Consider the following 19,014-nt stretch of genomic DNA (forward strand, 5'->3'; position numbering starts at 1 on the left):
GGTGGTTAGGGTTTGTCGAAGCCGTGAGTGTCGTAGACGCTCCGGTCGTGTATCGAAGGCGGAACGACAAAAGGAAATTGCCTCGGAGCAGATCCGTAAAAAATTCACTTTGCCAGAGCTAGACGCGAGGGACCAATTGCATTGGCGTGCACGGAGAGGGAGCGGAGCACGTGTTGCGAATTTAATGCAACGACAGGCGCGACGATAAACAGCGAATTCGATTTCTTATCGCCGGATGCATATTCAAGAAGGCAAGTGAAAAAGAAAACACGCTCCCTATGACTGCGTGTCGGAGATACGAAAATATATTTTATTTTGGTTTCGCCGGTCTCTTCAATTAGTCGACTAATTTGAAACCTCGTCGTCTCTGCCATTCATCGAGAAGAAAATAGATCACATAGCGGACCTGAAATTTGCCACATAATTAAGCTTTTTCAAACCAGAAACTCTAATATATCATTCTGTCGCCACAGTGAGTGGAGCTTTAAACTTTCATCTCGCTCTTTGAACCGATAGAATTTTTCATTTCGCATTTTACTATTCTCGACGAATGTGTCAACATCAATCCAATATCGTGTTGAGTTTTATCCGCAGCCTCCAGTGGCGCCAGCAGGAAGTAAATCAACGCCATATTGGAGTAAGGTATAAAATAATGGCGTTTGTTCATAGTAAAAACAGAAACAAATAATATAGTAATTATCGGAATAGTATATTATGCAACACGTGCGGTAAACGGCATTTGAGTCAAGAGCGAGTTACTTAAATGGTATACCAAACGTTGGTTACGTTGGTTTTTTCATTTTTGTTAGTTTCATTTTTGCAAAACAATACGAATACATTCACTGACATGACCGTCAGAATTGACAAATGTCAAAATTCAAGCCGTGCGGTAAAATCTCCGAAAACATCGAATTGCTTTCAAACCCATCCGGTAATATCGCGGAAATGTCCGAAGTGGTTCGGGGAAACGAAACTGACGTGGTAAAGTGACGCTTCCCGCACGCTAGATCGGTGTGTAATTAGGTATTTTACAGACGGGAGTAGAAAAACAATATAACGTTTTAAAATTGTGTTTATTCCGTTGTTTATATGACATATCCAATAATACATCTCTCTGTCTAACGTACACAGTTAAAGAGGGACATAGGTTTAACCGCCACTAGTAAATATTTTATTTGTTTGTAAAATTTAGTAATCTGATAATCTGTTATTACATTTAATTTGTTAAATTCTGAGTTTTTCGTGAGGGTGGTGGAAAAAGTATAGTATGCGAGACATTTGGTAAACTCTTTATCTCACTCGTGAGTCAAATGCCGTTTACCGCACTGGTATAATATATTATTAACGATAATAATAAACTACGTGATGTGATAGAAAATTTCGCAAAACGGATGCATCAACAAAAAGGATTAGTTTCAGACTGGTTTATTTTGTACAAAAATACAATTTCTTTCTATTCAGCTACGTTACGTTTAAACATTAGAGGTCTCTAGGGAAAGAAGTTGTTTTCCATATTTCTTGTTTTGTTTTTGATGTTAGTCAGTTTTCTTATTTTCAATAATGTGTTTATAACAGACACAAAAGAGACTTGTATCAGCATAAATAGACAGGTTTAACTTTTTATTTGTTTTGAGGTTAGAATCAATTCAAAAATCTTCTTTTTATTATACCTCAAAATTTGAAAAAAGAATTAAAGCAAGTCCACAGTATATTCTAATTTAGAGCTTGCCTTAGTTTTGTGTTTGAGACAATATTAAAAATGTCAGGTAACTCAATATAAATTTTAAATATCATGGAAATACTTTTTAAAATTTTGTCTGAAATTATTTTGTAATGTTAACTTATTTGTTGTATAGAGAGAACGGTCGTCTGGAAATGTCAGGGGATTTGTTCTGTATTTGACCGAACGAACCCCGACGCGGATATAAAAAGGCAATCGTAAAGCCTTTTTCAGAAAATTCCGACTTTAAAAGGTAGGAAAAATAGAAGGAAAAGTTTGATTCGTTTCGCGTGTTTGGGAAACGCCTACTCAACGTCTTCCATCGAAAAGTTCCAAATCTTCCGTCCTTAAAGCGTCTTGTTTTTTTTTTATTATTTATTTTCCAGACGGTAATTTTACCGGACGTGTTAAGTTATGAAAAGGAAAACTTTCACCGGTAAACGGAAACTTTCGCGACTCGACTTTGAAGTATTTTGTTTTAGGCAAACAACGCTCGTTCTTCTTATTCTTGTATCGCGGTTTAAATTACATTCTCGAGCCCTTTTCTCGATTGCGTTTTCATGGCAAAACGTCGGCCTTTTGAAGTCGCTCCTTATTATTTTTCGGGTTCGTGAGAAACGGTGGCCGTCGTACCCTTTGAAGTTATGAACGCTTCTAAGAAATTATTTTGTTTTTAAATATCTTTATTTTCGAGGTCGATGAAATATGCAAATTACATGTTGTTCTTGGGATGCCCAGGAAATTAAATACAAATAGCAGAAAATATCGGGAACATTTTTAATGAAACAATAGTTCTAGCTGTGTACTCACGACGAAGTTATCTAAAACAACCTTCACTTCTTTCACAAAACGAGCAAAATCTGTTGTATTTAAGTCACTCAAATTCCGTTTACCACACTCGCTGTTGAATCTGTGACTGGCGTATGGTTCAAAGTTATTCAGTGATGGGGTGACTTTAGATCCAGAACCTGGTTCATTTCTCTTCTTCTTTCCATAACGTGGGCGCGTCAACTAAGGACATTCGCCTATTACCGACTTCCGGCTTAAAAGAAACATTAAATTTGACAACTATTTTAGGCTGTTTGGTATACTGAACAAATTGTTACGTTCATTTTAATATCAATTTCGATTAGTTTAGTTAGTTTCGGTTTAGTTAATTATTAACAGTTGACAAATTTAACAGAATCAGCTTAGAACAGTAACTGAAACCTAAAAATGAAAAAATTGTATAATATAGTATGAAGTTACCTGTTCTATGTATTGTAATCTAATGTTATTTATACTATGAGTGGACAACTCACATTCTGTGGTGAATGGTAACCAATGAATAAACGTAGGGAGGTGATTGTTTTTATGTTGCTGGGTACGGCTAAGAATTTGTAATCAGTTAATACACTTCGTGAATTAAGATGTTGACTTTCATTTAGGATTAGAAAACTCCTGAATATTAGAAAAATACAACGTGATTGGCTAGAAGCAGCCCCGCAGTGCAGCGCAAAGTGTTTTCTTCATGAATAATAAACATTGTCTCGCGAATTGCCGTCAGTTTCTAGTGTACCTCTTAATCAGTACGAAGAAGGAAACCGGGCGACGTTGTCAGCGAGTCATACGTAAAACTAGCGTCTCGTAATGTATTTCCATTCAACAAAAAATAAGTGGAAATATGCAACGAGTGTAGTAAACGGCGAAAACATCCAATTGCTCTCAAACAAATGTCCGAGGTGGCTCTGATCCGTGGGAAATAAAACAGACTTGGTAAAACGGCATTTTTCGCAAGCTTGATCGGTGTATAATTAGGTATTTTAAAGAAGTAGAAAAAATGATTTGGTTGAAGCTCCTTTTTAACATATATGCAAACAAAAGCCACGATTAAATGTTATCGCTGTGACTTAGGCTTACCTATTTTGCATGAGTATTCTGATATTATTCATATTATATTTATCTATATTTATATTTATGTTATGTTATTGAGATATTCTATGTAAAAATGAAAATCGATCACCTAACTAACCAAAACTTAGTAGAACTGTGTTAATCTCTCTAGATTTCCCCAACGAAACTTTTATACTTTTGGCAACTCTGGCGCGAAGAACGAGTGAAAATTTGCATGGCCCCGGAAAAATAATAGATTTAATGGAGACGGCGGAAGCCGGGCTCTTCGAATGATACGACCGTTTGTAGTTGATTACGACGGCAGCGGCAGGCTTCGCTTATTGTCGTTCTAGAGGCGGAAGAGAACAAACGAGGTTGACTAGTTCCCTCGTATATTTGTCGGTAGACGTTTTTTCGACTGGGAAACTCCATTTTCCGCGCCCGGAATTTAATAAGAAGAGAAAACCGTAAGGATTGAGTGATTTAGAGGTGCTTAGTTCAACGATTAAAGTCTCTTGCTATTAAACCGACAAAACAAGCAAAGGCGTGGCCGCCACAGAACACTGACTCAATCTTATTCCGGACTGATTGCTTTTCATAATCGAACAGTAGAGATAAATCTTTTCCTTCGTTTTTCGATAGCATCACAAGAGTGGATAATGAATAACATTGCTGCTTCTTCTAAAAGTGTAATTGTTTTTGTGTCTTACGTGTTTATCAATAAATCCAATACCAGACTTAAACGCCATCAAAAGCAAGGTTTCCTTAGAAAACTTCTTGCAATTGGAAAACGTGCTGTTTTAAATCGTCGAATTAACCAACTGATAATGCTTTTTATTCCAGAACCTATTATGAACTCTACGATGCAAAACGACAACTAATCTTGGGTGCAACAAAATACGTAGACGTGAGTAGTTTTCTTCATTTCTTTGGATTTATTACCTAAAGTGTTCGTTGTGTAGTTGGACAAATCATATCTAGATTAAAGTCGTGACGATTGGGTTGAGAGTTATAAAGTATTAGGCTGTAAGATTGGCCAATTTTTTTTCAGTGCGGCGATGCTGTGGTAATACCAAAAAATACACTGACTACCATATAAAATTTTGTTGTTGATTGTGATAAAATAATGAGTTTTGGATACGTGCAGATATCCTCAAAACAAAACTAAACTAAATCAATTGTTTACGTATTTTCAAATAATATTTAGCATATGGCAGTAAAAATTTCCCGGGAAATATAACCGTCGCGCGTTGTGTAATTATGGACGGGCCCCCACCTCTCGTCCTCCCCGAGGGCACCATTTTGTGTTTATTGTTTCGGATATTATCACGCACGATGAACAATATAATAAATAACGCTTTGTTTGTCGAATTAATTTCAGTGGAATGGACTTACGATATGGAGCGACCTCAAATTAAATATTTCGAATCCGTTTGTAGCGTAAAAAAGCTGTTTCGAAGCGGGTAGGCACACCTAAAGTGAGAACCATTTAATCCATAATGTCGATAAATTAATAAACTCGTTTTGCCGTACTAAGTTGTTGCATAAATAAAGATTTTTTTCCTCATATAAATCGAAATGTGTCCAATTTAAGTTTGTTTTGACGAGATAATTTTATTGGAACATGGATCAAATCGATATCCTCAATCAAAACTTTCTTTCGTTATTCTGTGGTTCCGTAATGGGCGAGTATCTTTAGTCCATTTGCCTAAGGTGATGAAGAAGATTAATTTGGTGGTCTGGTAAATGTTTAGCAAAATTGACCAAAATTAATCTTTAGGGTAGGTGGTTAGTGACAAATATTGATGGTAAAACTTTTGTAGTGTTTTGCTGCTTCATTGCTTTCCGGTACATTTTTTAAGAACTTGCTGCCTGTAATATTTGTGTGCGTGTGTGTTTGCGTGTAAATGTGAAAATAAGTTACAATTTTTTGCTTATCATATGGACTGTATCAAAAGTGTTACGAAAATGTATAATTTAAAAGTAGAAAACAAACAAAACTAATTTCTATACGTGATTGCTTCTGATTTGGTTTTAAAAATCCCTCGCCCTCCACATAAAATAAAATGGGTGGAAATAGGTTGCTGCAAAAAAAGCCCGTTTTCGACACTCTGAGCTCGAATTTCGTTTACATAAATTTCGAGGCCGCCTTTTTCGCGTCTGTTGATTGCTAATGTTTTTTCCGCCCGCCGATCAGGAGCGTTTTCGCATCAGTATGATCCCCTCCCGTCTTATTCGGTGTCACTTAAACCACGTACACGCCATTTTGTTTATCAAAGGTTGGCACTGTGTAAACCGAAATAAATAGTGTGCAGTGGAATCAAAGTGTGTCTCTTGAAGTTTCATCATTGTGAAGTTCATGTGAAATGCGAATTTCGTGTGATTTGCTTCTTGGAGACCGAGGTGAGCCCATCGGAATATATTGCGTTACGTTATATCGTCTCGAAAATCGAACGAATGTTTGCATTTCGCTCGATGCGACCGCTCTGTTTAATGGCGAACAAAAGCTCGGTTTCGAAGTGGGTCGAGACTTTGTTAACCAGCAGGTCGTTTTTTTTTTCTTCTCGGATACTCTGCGATGAATTTTCGGGGCCAACCGGTGCGTTAAAAATTAACGAGGGATTTGCTTTGGAGCGGCAGCAGAAGCACTCGACGCCCTATTTAAATTGAATTGCGGACGTTGTAGGATTTGTGTATCTGTGCGCGCGGCCCGGCCCTGGAACGTCGTATAATCTGCTCCTACGTTTGGAGCGCTTACTATTTAGAGGCGACTCGCGCGAGCGCGAGATAATCAAGTTGTTCAGTTTGACGAAGTGAATTGTGTTGTTGTAAATAAGCTCGCGCTCCCGGGGATGCTAATTTGTAGATACTGTTTTGACTCGTACTTTTTTCAATCGGTTTACTTTCGTCGGCGAACATTTTACGGGAAGTTTCTTTCAGGCGAAGTCGCCGCCGACGATGGCCGGTCAGCAAGAGGCGACCAATCACGTCGGACCTCACAACAAGCGGCCGGTGATTTTGATTTACCCCACGGGTGAGTAGTAAAGCGCGAACTGTAGTAATGACCGCGGGAGAGACCTGTTAATGTTTATAGCGATCACAATGGGAAAGACGTTACCGTTTCTTTAAAGTGCAAAAATCAAATATAAGTGACTATATATAACGTTTCCTATAACCCCACAGAGGCGAATGTAGGTCAAGTTTCGGTCAAAAATCAGAAATTAGCAGTCATTTTATTGTCAGTTACGTGTTTTGCAATAATTTTGGGGGTGGGGGGGTCCTTATTGGTAAACATATTATGTTACAAACCATACTAATACTTTTTTTTATTCAATGAATAAATCCTAAGAAACGTTGGATTAAAATTCCTGTGGTAATTTCCAACTATGCTTGAAATGTTTTTTAAAAAAAAATGAGTTACGATTACAGTTGTCGAATTTACCGGCCATTTTTTTTGTGTCAATTGACAGAAATAATTTTAAAAGACCATGAAATTTATATTTATTTATTAATATTGTTATATAGTGTGATTTATATATTCCTCGAATCACTAAGTATCGTTTTCGGATATTCTTTGAAGAGGGTAAATTGGGCATCACGAACTCAATAATTTATTATAAAATACACATCACTATTAAATAATGATAGATAATACTCTACAATTGCAAGATGTTATTTAAAAATTTTTTTAACTATTCAATTAAGAAATGGTCAATTGATCAATCCAACACTAATTACGAATTTTTGTCGTTTTTTTTGCACTTATTTTTTTCAACGATAATTAAAAAAAAAAACAGGATAAATTAAGAATAAAAAAAGTTTTTAAAAAATTAAACGTCGAATTTTGTTGGTAATTGGTAGTTTTTTTTTCACTTTTTTCATTTGTATTAGTGATGACATAATATTTTCACGATTTGATTGATACTTTTAATATATTATTTACTTAAATTGGTCAAGAAATAAAATTAAAGAAAGCCAGGAAAAAGTGGCGCAAAATAAAAAAAAGATTTATTTTGAAATAAGATTTTAAAGTTGTTAGGGGTTTATTTCGGTCGGCGGGTCGTGTGTTTTTCATTTTTGGATTGTAACCATTTTCCACAATTTGTGCACTATTTTCTGTCACTACTTCCGGTCCACTACGGTATCGATTGAAATAAAAGTGTAAAATTTTTGAAAATGCTTGTTATTATCATTATATTATTTAACCAATTTTTCGATTCGAATTATTGCTGCGGTTTTTTTTTTGGCCCAGTTTACTTGCGATTTGCCGGGTTTCTTCTACGGTTTAACGCGTTTGACGGGAAACGTTCGTGAAAAACGGAATTTTGCAGTGTCGCCCGAGACCGTGGTGATACCGATCATCTCGTGCATCTTCGGGTTTCCGCTGCTCGCGCTCCTCGTCATCTGCTGCCTGCGCAGACGTGCGAAACTGGCAAGGGAACAGGCGCGCAGACGTAACGTCGACTTCGAACACGGTACATTCTCTATAGTCAGGTTCAGCCAATTACACTATCTAGGTAACTAACGCTGGCCCCTTTCTCTGTTGCCTAATTTTCGTTTTCTCCTGTCGCCGCCTTTTTTCGTTTTCGCTTTTTTTTGTGACGATGCGTTTTCTTTTTTTTTTTTTTGCTTTTCATGTTTCAATTCGCTTCCTTGTAACACATAACACACCTTAACGTTAAGGAAGGTTTACATCCCGCGCGCCTCTTTCTCCACTGCCGTTAGTTGATTAAACAGAACGTTGAGAGGGAATCAGGGGTCGAGCAGATTCGATTCGGAGTGGGTATATAACGCCAACCGATTCGCTTATACAATGGAATTAGTTTATTAAGCACCCTCCTCCGTTCTCGATCTCGCAGACATCTTAACTGGGTTAGGATTCTCCGGTATCGTGCGAGGTTTACTCAAGGGATGGGGACGCTCCGGGACTATTGAGGCGCGCAGGGTAAACCTTGGCCGACAGTGCTCCGTTTTATTTGTAAGTGATTGTTTGTTTTGTAAATTAGGAAGATCCCGAGCAATTTCTTTAAGATCTGACCGAGCGATGAGCCGTGGTTTCCCGTCGCTGGAGTTGGACACAGTGGTCGAGGAGAGGTCCGATCCGGAACCGGAATTGACCGCCACCGAGATAATGTCGCCGGACGTGGATTGCGCCACGGACAGGTAGCAATCAATGAGAATGGATGTCTGCGCCGAAAGGTATATCATATTTATTTTTATTTATTTGTTATGGAGGTCGCGTGGAGCTTGTTAATATGGGATTTTCAGGCGAGGATTTTGGAAGAGAAATATTTGTGCGGAGCGACTGTATCACGCAGTACATCGTGACTGACGTGCGTAACCGGGTAGGATTTATTGTACGTGGCCGACGGCCCGGCCTCCTGCTGGTGGTCTATTGCGGCACGCGATCGGGTAGAAGAGCGTTTTTATTTTTTTCAAGTTGTAAATTTATTTTGTTTTCGATAATAATACGCATAACATAATATGTAAAGATCCACGAAAAGAGGACATGCAGAAAAATTTACTTGATATAGACGGTAAAGACAAATTCCCTAGATACAGCGGGTTAACGGGTAGAAAAATTCGCGTGATATAACGAGCCGACGTAAAGACAAATTCACCAGATACGGCGGGTTGGCGTGTAGGAAAATGCGCATGATATAGAGTTCTGACGTAATGACAAATTCGCTAGATACAGGGGATTGACGCGATGGGGGATGAAAATTCGGGCAATATAGGCACCCGATGCAGCGGGCGGTGGTGCAGGAAAATTCGCGTCATATAGAGGGTCGACGTAAGGACAAATTCACCCGATACAGCGGGTTGACGTCTGGGAAAAATTAGGTAATATAAAAGGCCGGCGTAAAGACAAATTCGCTCGATACCAGGGGCGGCGTGTAGGAAAACTGGGGTGATATAGGAGCCTGACGTAAAAACAAATTTACTAGATACGTAGAGACTGATATGTAGAAAAAAATACGTGATATAGAGCGTTGACGTAGGATAAACATCACTGAATCAGGATCGAAGTAAAAAAAGGATGTAAAAATTACACAACATTTTTGATTTTTTATTGCCAATACATTACAAATGAATGTTATAGGATTAACTGAAAGCATGTATTGCTTACCGCACCTGGAATTACAGGTCCCCACTTTGGAGCGCCCTCACCCATGTGCATACCTTCTCCAGCGGCGAAAATAGCTGACAAGAAGAGGTGGATCAGCCTCACCCTGATCCTGTAATCCCTCAAATGATCCCTTTACCCTTCATAAAGGGTCACTGAGGCGAACTTCTAAGGCAGTCAATGTTGAACGAAACTGACTACATTGGTTTATATCCCAATACTCTATGTTTCTTGGCCTGAAATAAATGTACACCCTATATAATAATTAAGAATGTATTATTTTTGTATAAAACTAGAATTCCATTATGAAACATAGTACTTAGATGATTAACCCTTTTAAATGTTTCAATTTTATCTAGAGATGGAAAATAAAGACATATCTTGCGGTTGCTATTGAATTTAACTCCCTCCTAAAGCTACACATGACTTACCGCGTCCTTTTTCCCTTATCGCTGGCTGATCGGGACACACGACTTTCTTGATTCCCACTTTTCTCCTTTCAGTGTGTCCCCTAATCACAAAAAATCATGTGAATTCGCAGAAATAACATTGAACAAGTAATGGTAGTGAAATAAAAAATAATTTGATTGATCACTTGTTTATTGTAACCAAAAATATGCGGGGAAACAATTAACAAAAAAGAATATTCAAAAAGTGTCAGCTACTCCAACAAAAACGGAATAACCAGGACACAGTTCTTGGCGTCTTTGACGCAATCCCACCTCCCGAACCGATATTCTCTACTAACTGCCACCAGGAGATATTGTCCATCTGAAGTGAAGGCAATCGAATTAACAAAACCCTCCACTTTAACTTTTAAAATCTCTTTATTCGATTTAAAACCATTATCCAATTTCCACATTCGCACGAATCCATCCTTTGATCCTGATGCGAATAAATCGGTATTCATCAAACCGCACACTGCTGTAATCCAATTGGCCTGGTGATTGCCTTCATTCTCTCCATGCGCCCTTTCAATACACTGCAGCGGTTTCTTCCGCAATATGCTCCATACACATATTTGGCCATCATCGCCGCCTGTAATAAAGTTTTCCTCGTTTATTAACCTCACATTGTCGATATTGCCTGTGTGTCCGTTATAAATAAGCTGAGTCTCTTCTGTGATTTTCCACACTCTTAGATCATGTCCACCAGATGTCACCACCCTGTCTCTATATAAAGTATCAATCGATGCCACCATGTCCTGATGCCCAAACAAACTTTCCACATAGGACATTTCATCCAAATTCCAAACCTTCACTGTTTTATCCTTGCTGCAAGAGTACAAAGTATGGGTTTCCTTTTTAAATGCCAGCCCCGTTACCCAGCTTTTATGTCCCATGAGTGTTTTGACGTGTTTGAAAGTGGCGGGATCCCAAATTTGAATATTTCCCGATTTGTCGCCCACAGTTAAAAACTTGCTGTCCGTAGATATTGCTAAACTTAAAATTTCACTAGAGTGGCCCACAACTTCACCTTCATTTCGCCTGGTAAATGGAATAAGTCCAACCTTCGCGCCATCCCTTAAGGAATATTTCACTACAATCCCGTCTTTACTACCAACAAACACGTATTTATCATCACTGGATAAACAAAAGCAGGTTAAGCTATTCCTCTGTTGACGGCATCTCAAAATCTTCACTCCACTATAATCGACACCCTTGTACTTGTCGGCGACGCTCAGCCGCAATTTTCCACTTTCCTTAAGATAGTCCTGCCTCAATCGCTTTGAAATGACATCGGGTTCAATTTCTTCCTGTTCTAACCTGGCTTTTTCTTCTTTCTCGATTTCTTGCAAATAAAGCTTAGCTAACCGCAGCTTTTTCTCTTGTGCGGTTTCATTCTCGTCTTCCGAGCTAGAAATAGCATCGTTCTCGTCATCCTTCGTCACCTCTTCATCTTCGCTACTTGTAACCTCTTCATTTTTGGGCCGCTTTTTGGTCACATTCGAATTGTTATCATTCTTGGATAGAAATTTACTTCGCTTAATGCCGTTCATACGTTTTCCCTTCGCGAGGAAAGGCATTATCTACCCAATAAAACTAACAAATCTCACGTGTGAAATTTGAACTTTTTAAAACCATTAATAAACCACAAACCGACGACCATAGAAAAGATTTTCTTCCACGATTTATCCCACGTTTGGCTATGGTTAATTCTTCTTCCTGCGATGCCTGACAAGCACGCTGGGAGAACCACAGAGCGTAAAAGGGCTTTTGGAATAATAATTCTACGGGCACTAATTATTTACGGTCTATGTTAAAAAAATAACCTAAAATTGTAAACTCAGACTAAAAAATGTTCGCTGTAGACGAAATCCTAATACGAAACGGTATAATATTCTTAATATGGATAGAATTTCTGTGGGAAACGTACTTGTCCATAAGACAGGTAACATTCAACATCTGAAATGGTCGGTAAAAAACCACGTCACTCTTTCAGATCGATAAAGCGGCGAAAACCAAGCAAGTGCCGAATGAATTGAAGGACATCATGAAAGAGGATGAGTTTTTGAAGGCGCGCGAGTATTCGTTGGCCAAACTTAAGTTTGGTTTCATTAGAGACTTTCAATCCGTAGTCGTCAACACCATAGTAGTCCACGAGGGCTCTGCAGCGGGGATATGGAATTTTTCCCAAATCATAAATCCCTTTGGCGACGAAGTGTCGACGAGCTGTCTATGGTTAATCATTCTGTCTTTCCTAGCGACCATGTTAGATCTTCCGTTGAATATTTATTACACATTCGTGTTAGAGGGTCAGTACGGTTTCAACAACCAAACAGCCTCATTTTTTGTGTGGGATAAAATCAAAACGTTCTTCGTCAGCCAAGCGCTGACCACCGTCGTTTCTTGCATAATTATAGTCGTCATCAAAAACGGGGGCGACTACTTTTTTGTCTGGCTGTGGGCCATCGTTTGCGTCATCTCGTTAATATTGTTAACGATTTATCCCGCCGTCATAGCGCCACTATTTGACAAATACACGCCCCTGCCCGAAGGCGAGCTGAGAACCGACATAGAAGCACTAGCTTTGAGCCTGAAATTTCCATTGACGCAGCTGTACGTCGTGGAGGGTTCCAAAAGATCTTCCCATAGTAATGCGTACTTCTATGGCCTGTTCAAATCCAAACGGATCGTGCTCTTCGACACTCTATTGGCCAAAGAAGACGGCAGCGGCTGTCAAAATGACGAAATCCTCGCGGTCCTCTCCCACGAACTCGGTCACTGGAGCAAAAACCACACCACCAAAAATCTAGTCATCATGCAAGTCAACCTGTTCCTTTTGTTCGCCGTTTTCAAGGTCATGTTCAAGTACCCGCTCCTCTACAGAGCGTTGGGTTTCTATCACGTGCATCCCGTCCTCGTCGGTTTGTTCATCGTCCTCCAGTACATCATGATGCCATACAACGCCGTCCTCTCCTTCTTTATGACTGTTTTGTCGAGGAGTTTCGAATTCCAAGCCGATGATTTCGCGGTACGCCTGGGCAAGGGCAAGGAGCTTGAGCGAGCCCTCCTCAAACTCAACAAAGACAACTTGGGATTCCCGGTCAACGATTACCTTTACTCCGCGTGGCACCACTCCCACCCCCCGTTACTGGAGCGCCTCTCCGCCATCCGCAACGCCGTAAGCAAAAAAGACTAAAGCTTTAGTATTTCCTGGGCGCGTCAGCCGCGGCCCCGCCCCCCCTCCAAATGTGTGGTTATATGTTTGGTGTTTGTATGTTTTTGTGTGGACGATTAAATAAAATATTAGAACAAGGAGAGGTTTGATCTTTGCATAAATAAAACTCCCACCTGGTGCCCAAAAAATTATTCTTTTTTACAGACATTATGTACAATTTTACGAAACGACCCCAAACGATATCATGCCATATATATAAAGGTGTTGATGTCGTCGTCGTCTCGCCTCATATATTTGTGCTCAATGAGCCACTCGAGTTGCTCCTTGATCATTTTTTTCGACGGCAAAAACATATTCTTCAGTATATCGACCAGTTCGGTCTGCAAGGCGGCGTTTGCTATCCGCTTGCGCATCTTCAAAATCTTTATTATAGCCTCCTGGGTCCTGAGTATTCTCAATTGCACGATTGATTGGTTGTCCTCGAGCTGCGAACGCTCCGTGCTCAACTGCAGCCTGCCCACTAGGTTTACCTAAAACGCATGCGCGTTAAAGGCCGTCACGGTCGCGGACCCACTACCTACTTTGCCCCGCTTTTGGGACTTTCCGTTTTTGATAAGCGCAAAATCCTGATTGATCCAAAATATGGTGTGCTCCCCAAAGTCTTTAGGAGCGGCCGCGGATGGCGAAAAATGCACCAGCTGCTTTTTAAGCTTGGGAAAGGCCACGAGCGACCACAATGTCCTACGCAATTCGCCGTCCGGCAGTTCCGTCGCCAATCTAAAAATGTCCCGCATTGAGGAGTAGGGGAGGGGATGAGGTGATAGACCAACCTAAGATTTTCATAGGTGATTTTGTCGTTGGGCCTTTGGTTCCACGCGAACAGCACCGCCATCTGGAACGTGGTGACGTCGAGATCGAACTTGCCGCCGTTCGTCGCGAACGTTATAGTACCGTTGCTCATATGATGGTACCACTGCAACTTTCGGCCGCTGTGTTTTTTCTTGTAAAATTCCTCGACTTCCGGTATGTAATCTTCTAGCTCGACGGGCAAGCTCACCGTCACCCGTTCCGAGCCGCGGGCCCACGCTCCCGCGTTCAATATTTTTATATTAATGGCGTCGTGTCGCGTGGTGGACGTTCTGAATTGGACGTTCAGGTCCTCGCTCACCTTAATGTCTTGGAACATGCGGGCGAGTTTGTTGACGTAATCGGCGGGCATGCCCACCTCGCGTAACCATTCCACCTGAAAGTGACCGCCCTCACTGCACCCGCATATAAAAATTTTGGTGCGCCACTTGCCATGTCTTCTTCTTTCTCGCTGTCAGCGCTAGCGTCCAAAATCAGTCTCCTGGTGAGGTGCGCCTTGTGGTACCTCATGAAAACGTCCTTGTTGGAAATGTACTTCAGGACCAGCAGGACGTCCCGCAACCTACAAAGCGCAAGCGTAACGTCGGCCAGCGGAATCCGCGCGAATATACCACCTAGTCTCGATCTCCTCGCTGGTAAGTTTTTTCGACAGGGGCGTGCGTCTGAGTAACATGTCGCAATAATTGGCCAACAATTCGGGACATTTGCTCTCTGGCGCGACCGCTTTCCCCCCGATATTCCTACCCGTACCCAGTTCTAACCTAAACACCGTGGTGTCGTTGACGACCGCCTTAAAAGCTTTATCTCGGGCCGTCAAAAACCGCGGATCGTCGGAAAACGCATCACGCACCAGCTCGCTGAAGTTTCGAAAAAGTTCGAGCAGCCGCTCCACATACTTTTCCGAGTCCTGTGTGATGACGTCGGCGGCCGCCATCATGTCGGCTAGACCCGCTTGCGTGATATGATTCTCCAATTCGCGGAGCATGGGTTGCACCCCTTCAGGGACGCGTTCTAACAGTCGGAACATTAACTGGAGGCGGTCCGTTTCACCCGCCCTTATAAGGGGTGCGCACTCGGCCAACAAAACAGGCAACGGGTTGCCGACCAGCACCTTGACGCAGCATTGAATCACTCCATTGCTGCCAGCTAAAATAGGACAACCTTCGCCTCTTCTTATTACTTAAACTTAACCCAATATATATGGCCGACATTTTGATTAAATTCGTCTGTGCGGCGTGTCTTCCAAAGTGCTTACCTTCCAAATAACGCTGCGCCCTAGATTCCTCCTCCCTAAGTTTTGCGTCAGCATACCTCATATAGGCTTGAACCCCGTTGCTGGCCAATTGCTCTGGCGCTTTCATACGATAAAATAAATCGGTGCTCTGTATGTAAGCGGCTTCAAAATTCTCGCGATAAATTTGCAACCGATCCTCGGCGTTCGAACACAAATTTACATACGACTCGCGCACCCCGATAACCAGCTGTGAATCGAACGCTTCGCCGTTTCGCTCGCTATGCACCAATTTCATAGCGCTGTCCTGCAGTCGGTGCTTAATATCGCTAAATATGCTCTCGTTCCAGCTGTCCAACATTAACTTTCTGACTATACTCTCGTCCGCTGGGCCCTTCTTCGCGTTATTACCTTGAACGTTCGACCCGCTGGACGTCGGTTTTCCTTGCAAACTGCTCTCCAATTGCCGGAAGGGCGTGGGCAGGTAATTGCACTGAGTAAAAAACTTTCGCCATTCCACTATGTAAGCTTTAAGCAAGGCTTCTTCCTGGCGCTGCGCCAGCACTCTCGCTTGCGCCTGTTTAATGAATTGCACTATGTCTTCGTGTAAGTGGTCCCTCAGTTTCGCCGGACCCTTCTCGTCCCACAAACAAACGAGATGGACGTCGTAAAATAGTTCCTGCCACTCGGCGGGGGTCACGGGCTCCTGTTTCAACAACTTTAAAACTATCGGACGCATGTACGGCCATTTGTCTTCAAATTTTAACTGGCCCTTTTCCTAAAAATAGGTCAGCCTGCTTCCGCGGTCCGATGCTTTTAACAAACACGACTTACCTTAAGCATTTTAAGGTTATATCAGGCGAAGGTATAAAGAAAAAACATAAAATCTGTTACTTTTGTCGAGCACCTACATAGTTTTTGTTCTAGAATTAATTAAACGAACCCACACGCCCATATTCTTTATTACTAGTGCTTATTTGACCCTATCGACATTTATACCCCAACAAAACACCCTACCCCGGGGTGGGCGCTATATGACAGGTCGCCAGCGGTAGCGACGTGGTTCGGGATTCGTCTGTATCCCAAAAAAACACAACCTAAAGAAATTTGCTACAAATCATCGAATTTGGGTAAAACGCAAATGCGCGTATTAAATGATGCGCTTTTTTCCCTTCGAATAGGGAATTTATCTTATCTCTTGAAGATCGAAACAATAAACAATTGAAAGAACTATGTTCTGTGGAAAGTACCCAACCAAAAAAGAAGACAAAAATTGTAAGTGACCAGCACTCGTAAAGAAGACCGATATTGACGAATCCAATTTACGGGGTTGGAAACTTCAGTACTTTAGAATATCTTCGCAAAAAAAGAAATAAACGGATTCGTCAAAATGGCATCGCAAAAACTGTCGATGGCGGTAAGATTGCTGGTGAAACTTATTTCAAACGTGTCGCGACGATATATCCCAGTGTTACATAACTGAGTACTAGGTTATGTCATTTCTTAGGTCAGAAGGTTCGGCACCAGTAACGTTACCTCTCAACTAGTGAAGCCCCCGGTACAAATTTTCGGCATCGAAGGGCGGTACGCCACCGCCCTTTACTCCGCCGCCAGCAAGCAAAAGACGCTGGAAGCGGTAGAAAAGGATATGATTAAACTGCAAGACTCGCTGAAAACTGATCCGAAATGGCGTGAGTTCATCGTCAATCCAACTCTAAAGAGGTAGACCTTGGGAAGAATGCAGAGAGACAAAAAAAAATACGCTTTCGATTTTAGGCAGCTGAAATCCGACGCTCTCAAGGCGGTAGCGAGCAAAGTCTCTTTGAAACCAGAGTCTGCAAATTTGCTTCAAGTTTTAGCTGAGAATGGGCGCCTCAAGAGCTTGGATGGTGTCATAAGCGCTTTCAAAACTATCATGGCAGCCCATAGAGGCGAAGTTATATGCGAAGTGACCACCGCCAAAGATTTGGACTCTGAGCAGAAGCAAAAGCTGCAGGGCGTTCTCAAAGGGTTCCTGAAATCAGGGCAGTCAATTGTGCTTACCACAAAAGTAGACCCGACCATTATTGGAGGAATGGTGGTTTCAATTGGAGACCGCTACGTGGACATGTCAGTCGCCACTAAAATTAAGAAATATTCCGAACTTATTAGCGCTCCCGTTTAAACGCAACTTCAATAAGAAATCTATTGTCTGTAAAGTATAATAAACTAGTTTACCAAGTAGAACCACTAATTATGTTTATTAGGCTCTGTCATATGGTCAATATAGTGGTCCTACCGGATGATGATGCGCATGCCTTTAAATTCCATCCACTAAACTGCACTTTGCTCCTCCATTTTATTTTTAAATAGTGATATTCACAGTTAACTGGTTACTTCGAGAAAATACTGAGGATATATGACCTATCTCGATGTTGTGTTATGGTCACTTGAAAAAAATAAGACCTGTACAAAAGTATTTATTAAAATAAGGTACTCGCTACATTGGAAGCATATACTTATTAATTGAAAATCTAAACATTTTTCGGCGCAAGGAAACAATTTTAAAAATAGTTCCCACCCTCCTAATGGGAATCGAACCCACCACAACCTAGCATAGATAATTCGATCTGGAAAATCAAAACAAAAAAAGTCACGGATAAAGAACTTTGGGAATCAAAACCTTCAAGATCAAGCAGAGCACAGTACCGGACGAGCGCGTAAACCAACCAAACAGCATAGAATAGTTTCCGTGGTCCGCGACTGTTTAACAACCTAAATGTGAGGTTAACGTCGTCAAAAGTTTTTTTCCTTTTAAAATTGAAAATGAACAAGCCCGAATTGGAGGGCACGGCCCACCTGTTAGATGAATTAGACAGTGAGGATGAATTTAGATCGCAATCGTGCGCGTTGACGGATCTTATATTGCAGAAAAGTTGATGGTGCTCCTCCGCGACGGCAGAACGTTAATCGGCTACCTGAGGAGTGTCGATCAGTTTGCCAACCTGGTGCTGCACCGTACGATCGAAAGGATACACGTGGGTAAAGAGTACGGTGATATTCCGAGAGGGGTATTTATAGTGCGGGGGGAAAACGTCGTCCTCCTGGGAGAAATCGTAAGTGGAGCGGGTGGCCCCCTAAAACCCATATTCGTGACGTTTCGATTACAGGATCCGGAGAGGGAAGACAGTCTGCCGCTTACCGAGGTGACCGTCGACGATATATTGGACGCGCAGCGCAAAGAGCAAGAGTTGAAGCTCGAAAAACAGAGACTGATCACAAAGGCTCTTAAGGAGAGGGGGCTTCAGATCACCGCCGATTTGACGCACGACGATTTATACTGAACCGAGCCGCCGCAAGGGTTAAGCCAATTAGTTTATAATAAAGCAAACATTTCTATTTTTTATTTAAAAAAAAATGATTAAATACTCTTTTATGGCAAAAATGATTTTCAATTTAACATTATCATCCCGGTGTCCCACCCGTAACTATAGAGTGCTTTAGAAGAGATGGGTTTATGAAGTATAGAGTTACAACAAAATGTTGTGGAATTTTTGCCTAAGGGTGGTTTGTGCTGCTAATATAAAATGAAAGATA

General features: G+C 41.2%; 6 protein-coding genes across 11 annotated transcripts in view; 4 read left to right on the top strand and 2 right to left on the bottom strand.

Moving 5' to 3' along the window:
- The window catches only part of LOC132701716 (uncharacterized), a 239,485-nt gene extending 229,371 nt beyond the window's left edge, over nt 1-10,114 (top strand). The window contains exons 2-6 of one of the 6 annotated variants that reach the window (XM_060669856.1): nt 4,436-4,499; nt 6,533-6,626; nt 7,924-8,109; nt 8,599-8,791; nt 9,740-10,114. In XM_060669856.1, the coding sequence (XP_060525839.1) occupies nt 6,551-6,626; nt 7,924-8,109; nt 8,599-8,759 (423 nt within the window). In that variant the 5' untranslated portion in view covers nt 4,436-4,499; nt 6,533-6,550 and the 3' untranslated portion in view covers nt 8,760-8,791; nt 9,740-10,114. Of the gene's footprint in view, nt 1-4,435; nt 4,500-5,862; nt 5,996-6,441; nt 6,474-6,532; nt 6,627-7,923; nt 8,110-8,598; nt 8,792-8,860 lie in introns of those variants that run through there. The other 5 variants (XM_060669857.1, XM_060669859.1, XM_060669860.1 and 2 more) reach the window with 5 other exon arrangements.
- A 138-nt stretch (nt 10,115-10,252) lies between these two features.
- LOC132701707 (U3 small nucleolar RNA-interacting protein 2) lies at nt 10,253-11,860 on the bottom strand. The gene has a single exon (XM_060669843.1). The coding sequence runs from the start codon at nt 11,743-11,745 to the stop codon at nt 10,381-10,383; it is 1,365 nt and encodes a 454-aa protein (XP_060525826.1). The 5' UTR covers nt 11,746-11,860; the 3' UTR covers nt 10,253-10,380.
- Nucleotides 11,861-11,902: 42 nt separating this feature from the next.
- LOC132701708 (CAAX prenyl protease 1 homolog) lies at nt 11,903-13,501 on the top strand. The gene is made up of 2 exons (XM_060669844.1): nt 11,903-12,110; nt 12,162-13,501. The coding sequence occupies exons 1-2, from the start codon at nt 12,018-12,020 to the stop codon at nt 13,359-13,361; spliced, it is 1,293 nt and encodes a 430-aa protein (XP_060525827.1). The 5' UTR covers nt 11,903-12,017; the 3' UTR covers nt 13,362-13,501.
- A 13-nt stretch (nt 13,502-13,514) lies between these two features.
- Nucleotides 13,515-16,411, bottom strand: LOC132701702 (cullin-5). The gene is made up of 7 exons (XM_060669834.1): nt 16,273-16,411; nt 15,463-16,216; nt 14,822-15,353; nt 14,640-14,769; nt 14,171-14,583; nt 13,922-14,117; nt 13,515-13,870 (listed from the first exon to the last, which is right to left on the bottom strand). Exons 1-7 carry the CDS (start codon nt 16,279-16,281, stop codon nt 13,583-13,585), a joined length of 2,322 nt encoding a protein of 773 aa, XP_060525817.1. The 5' UTR covers nt 16,282-16,411; the 3' UTR covers nt 13,515-13,582.
- A 310-nt stretch (nt 16,412-16,721) lies between these two features.
- Nucleotides 16,722-17,728, top strand: LOC132701715 (ATP synthase subunit O, mitochondrial). Its single transcript, XM_060669855.1, has 3 exons — nt 16,722-16,855; nt 16,946-17,160; nt 17,215-17,728. The coding sequence occupies exons 1-3, from the start codon at nt 16,829-16,831 to the stop codon at nt 17,600-17,602; spliced, it is 630 nt and encodes a 209-aa protein (XP_060525838.1). The 5' UTR covers nt 16,722-16,828; the 3' UTR covers nt 17,603-17,728.
- Nucleotides 17,729-18,104: 376 nt separating this feature from the next.
- Nucleotides 18,105-18,889, top strand: LOC132701717 (U6 snRNA-associated Sm-like protein LSm1). The gene is made up of 3 exons (XM_060669862.1): nt 18,105-18,295; nt 18,349-18,533; nt 18,588-18,889. The coding sequence occupies exons 1-3, from the start codon at nt 18,244-18,246 to the stop codon at nt 18,759-18,761; spliced, it is 411 nt and encodes a 136-aa protein (XP_060525845.1). The 5' UTR covers nt 18,105-18,243; the 3' UTR covers nt 18,762-18,889.
- Nucleotides 18,890-19,014: the final 125 nt, after the last annotated feature.

The sequence above is a fragment of the Cylas formicarius genome, unplaced genomic scaffold (genome assembly GCF_029955315.1).
Source record: "Cylas formicarius isolate icCylForm1 unplaced genomic scaffold, icCylForm1.1 PGA_scaffold_5__7_contigs__length_24384050, whole genome shotgun sequence".
Taxonomy (NCBI): Eukaryota; Metazoa; Arthropoda; class Insecta; order Coleoptera; family Brentidae; genus Cylas; species Cylas formicarius.

Bases quoted from the DNA above. Each gene is read 5' to 3' on its own strand.
- LOC132701707 (XM_060669843.1), bottom strand. From the start codon at position 11,745: ATGCCTTTCCTCGCGAAGGGAAAACGTATGAACGGCATTAAGCGAAGT.
- LOC132701708 (XM_060669844.1), top strand. From the start codon at position 12,018: ATGTTCGCTGTAGACGAAATCCTAATACGAAACGGTATAATATTCTTA. The intron at 12,111-12,161 runs GTAACATTCAAC...TCACTCTTTCAG, and splicing joins CGTACTTGTCCATAAGACAG to ATCGATAAAGCGGCGAAAAC.
- LOC132701702 (XM_060669834.1), bottom strand. The intron at 14,584-14,639 runs GCAAGTGGCGCA...GGTCACTTTCAG, and splicing joins GCGAGAAAGAAGAAGACATG to GTGGAATGGTTACGCGAGGT. The intron at 13,871-13,921 runs GTAGGTAGTGGG...CATGCGTTTTAG, and splicing joins AGTCCCAAAAGCGGGGCAAA to GTAAACCTAGTGGGCAGGCT.
- LOC132701715 (XM_060669855.1), top strand. From the start codon at position 16,829: ATGGCATCGCAAAAACTGTCGATGGCG. The intron at 16,856-16,945 runs GTAAGATTGCTG...GTCATTTCTTAG, and splicing joins CGCAAAAACTGTCGATGGCG to GTCAGAAGGTTCGGCACCAG. The intron at 17,161-17,214 runs GTAGACCTTGGG...TTTCGATTTTAG, and splicing joins GTCAATCCAACTCTAAAGAG to GCAGCTGAAATCCGACGCTC.
- LOC132701717 (XM_060669862.1), top strand. From the start codon at position 18,244: ATGAACAAGCCCGAATTGGAGGGCACGGCCCACCTGTTAGATGAATTA. The intron at 18,296-18,348 runs GTGAGGATGAAT...CTTATATTGCAG, and splicing joins CCTGTTAGATGAATTAGACA to AAAAGTTGATGGTGCTCCTC. The intron at 18,534-18,587 runs GTAAGTGGAGCG...TTTCGATTACAG, and splicing joins TCGTCCTCCTGGGAGAAATC to GATCCGGAGAGGGAAGACAG.